The sequence below is a fragment of the Primulina huaijiensis genome, unplaced genomic scaffold, assembly GCF_012295235.1.
Source record: "Primulina huaijiensis isolate GDHJ02 unplaced genomic scaffold, ASM1229523v2 scaffold207174, whole genome shotgun sequence".
Taxonomy (NCBI): Eukaryota; Viridiplantae; Streptophyta; class Magnoliopsida; order Lamiales; family Gesneriaceae; genus Primulina; species Primulina huaijiensis.
In genome coordinates, this window is record NW_027354759.1 from 1 (window position 1) to 2,450 (window position 2,450).

At 37.8% G+C, this 2,450-nt stretch overlaps 1 protein-coding gene across 1 annotated transcript; it reads right to left on the reverse strand.

Moving 5' to 3' along the window:
* Nucleotides 1-28: 28 nt before the first annotated feature.
* Nucleotides 29-2,417, reverse strand: LOC140966569 (caffeic acid 3-O-methyltransferase-like). Its single transcript, XM_073426823.1, has 4 exons — nt 2,012-2,417; nt 914-1,230; nt 628-692; nt 29-463 (listed from the first exon to the last, which is right to left on the reverse strand). The coding sequence occupies exons 1-4, from the start codon at nt 2,407-2,409 to the stop codon at nt 170-172; spliced, it is 1,074 nt and encodes a 357-aa protein (XP_073282924.1). The 5' UTR covers nt 2,410-2,417; the 3' UTR covers nt 29-169.
* Nucleotides 2,418-2,450: the final 33 nt, after the last annotated feature.

Consider the following 2,450-nt stretch of genomic DNA (forward strand, 5'->3'; position numbering starts at 1 on the left):
ATCACAAAACATAATATAAAAAAGCTTGCATAACAAAGAATTATGCCTTGGCTATAGCTGATGTCAAACTTACTTACACTGGCTCAGAAAGAATCAGGTGATAGTGGTTTATTCGAGAAAGTAGAGCAGAATCATTTGTTTCATGACATCGCTAAAATAGTCCAACTAATTATTTGACAAATTCCATGATCCATGTTCCATATGCACGAGACATAACCTTAAATTCTGCAAATCCAGCTCCGTTTGCTAGAGCTTCAAACTCACTTTGTGTCCTCTCCTTTCCTCCAAAATTAGCAAACATGATCACATCCAATTGAGCCACAAACTTGGAGTAATTATCAGGTTGTAGGTCTTCGGGATAAATAGCGTCCATAACAATCACTTTTCCCTTGTCTGTCAATGCTTTGTAGCAGTTTTCTAGAAGTTTCAAGCATTTATTGTCGTCCCAATTGTGCAGTACAAACTGTTTCAAAGACAAGTAAAGAGATAAATCAGATGCAAAAACAAATGGGGTTACAAGAAGTCAAGGCTCCGATGAGCCACTACAATATCGATTTATAAAATTATGAAAGTTAATATATGTTTCTTTTAGTATATCAACTCAAGCCAAGAGAAGAAACGTTATACCTTCAATAAGATAGCATCTCCCTTTGGTACTTCAACAAACATGTCTCCGGCAACATGCTCAATTCCTACATCGAATACAAGTAATTTATTGCATTCACTCGACTGATCCTCAAATGAACAGCTACTAATTAGCACTGGGGAGGATTTCATTTCGGGGGCAAGACGGGGTATCACTGGCCATTCAAATGGATTTCAAGGGGTATAGATTTCATTTTTAAAAGACTTACAAATATTAAAAAAAATAATTCAGATGTGATAGAGGAACTTCAATTCATTGATTAATTACCATTATATGTTGGGGCGACTTTTATGACCTCTGGCAAATCAAAGTTAATGCCATGAATGGAAGGATACTTGGAAATAATCATATCGAGAGTTACACCGTTACCACCACCAGCGTTCACTATCGAGCTTAATTCATCGAAACCATTATATACTTCTAAAGCCCTTTTCATTGTCATGGTAGAATGAGCTCCCATAGCATTATCAAACCTCTCAAGAGTTTTGGAATCAAATGTTGATGTAAACTCATAATAATGTTTGCCGTGAATTCTTTCAAATAAAGTGCCACCTTCTTTAAGAACCGTATCCTTCAATGAATACCTGCAAGAGATCGAAGGCAATGTAAAGATTTTCCAAACATATGAAACTCATCATTATTCATTTCACATATAAGTAGCTAGAGATGCATGAGGAGTATAGCTTGAAAAATCGTAGGTTTCGAATCTCGACAGTGTTTGCAGAACTAATGGAAAGGTGGCTCAATGTGGTTCCTTGGGTCACTCACCACCAAAGCAAATGGGAAGTTCTTTCAAATAATTCAGGCTGATGTACCAAGTTATATGAAACTTTCTGGGTCATTTTATGTTATATCGGTAATGATACTCTTGGTTCATTTTTTATACAAGATAAGCATCTAAATACCAAAAAAAGAAAAAGTGAGGCAATAAGTAATTTTTTGTTTGGATTGAGATGTTCATATGACCATATTGTACACATACACCAGAAATAACACTCTTGATGTAGCATATAATGAGTTGAACCAATGAGAATGGATCAATGACCTTCTTTTTTATGATTTAGACTTATCCACACCAACATCAGCCACGGCTTAATCAGCATTTTCAGATGAAAATTGACTCTCCGACAGAAATTGAAAAAAAAAACAAAAAATATAAAGATATATTGTAACATACCAAAATGAAAAATAAGTGGATTCAAATCCAAATATAGACAAATTATTGGACAACAAAAAAGTATTTTTTCCCTTGTAATAATTTCATTATCTTCACGGGCATGCTATCAGAAAGTTAATTAAGTTCCTCTGTCAACATGCAAAACACTCACAAACACACTTGGTATAAAAGAATGGATAGACAAGTACCACATAAACGTTCCTCCTGGGCAACACAGAGCATGATACGGCGCCAACGATCGTCCAAGCTCGTCCCTAACATAGAATTTTCCGGCAGGTGCGAGCCCGTAGCGCCGTTCAACCTCACCATTCACGAGACGAATGGTGGAACAGGTGAGAAAAGAGTGAGGAACGAGGAACCGGAGCATGACCTCGAGCGCTCGTGCTGCTTCCCTGTTGCTTGTCTGGATCTGCGCGGCGATATCGGCAGGCGAGATGTGGGTCCCGTCTCCGGCCTTGGCGATGATCTCGAAAAGGTCGAGTTCAATGGCGGCATTGATAACATATTGAAGGAGAGAAGATCCACAGGCAGCCAAAGCCTTGACGCCTGCCTCGTCTTCTTCTTCTTTATGATCATGCTGCATCATTTTTTTTATTGCTGGATTTACGTGCATACTATGCTTATATA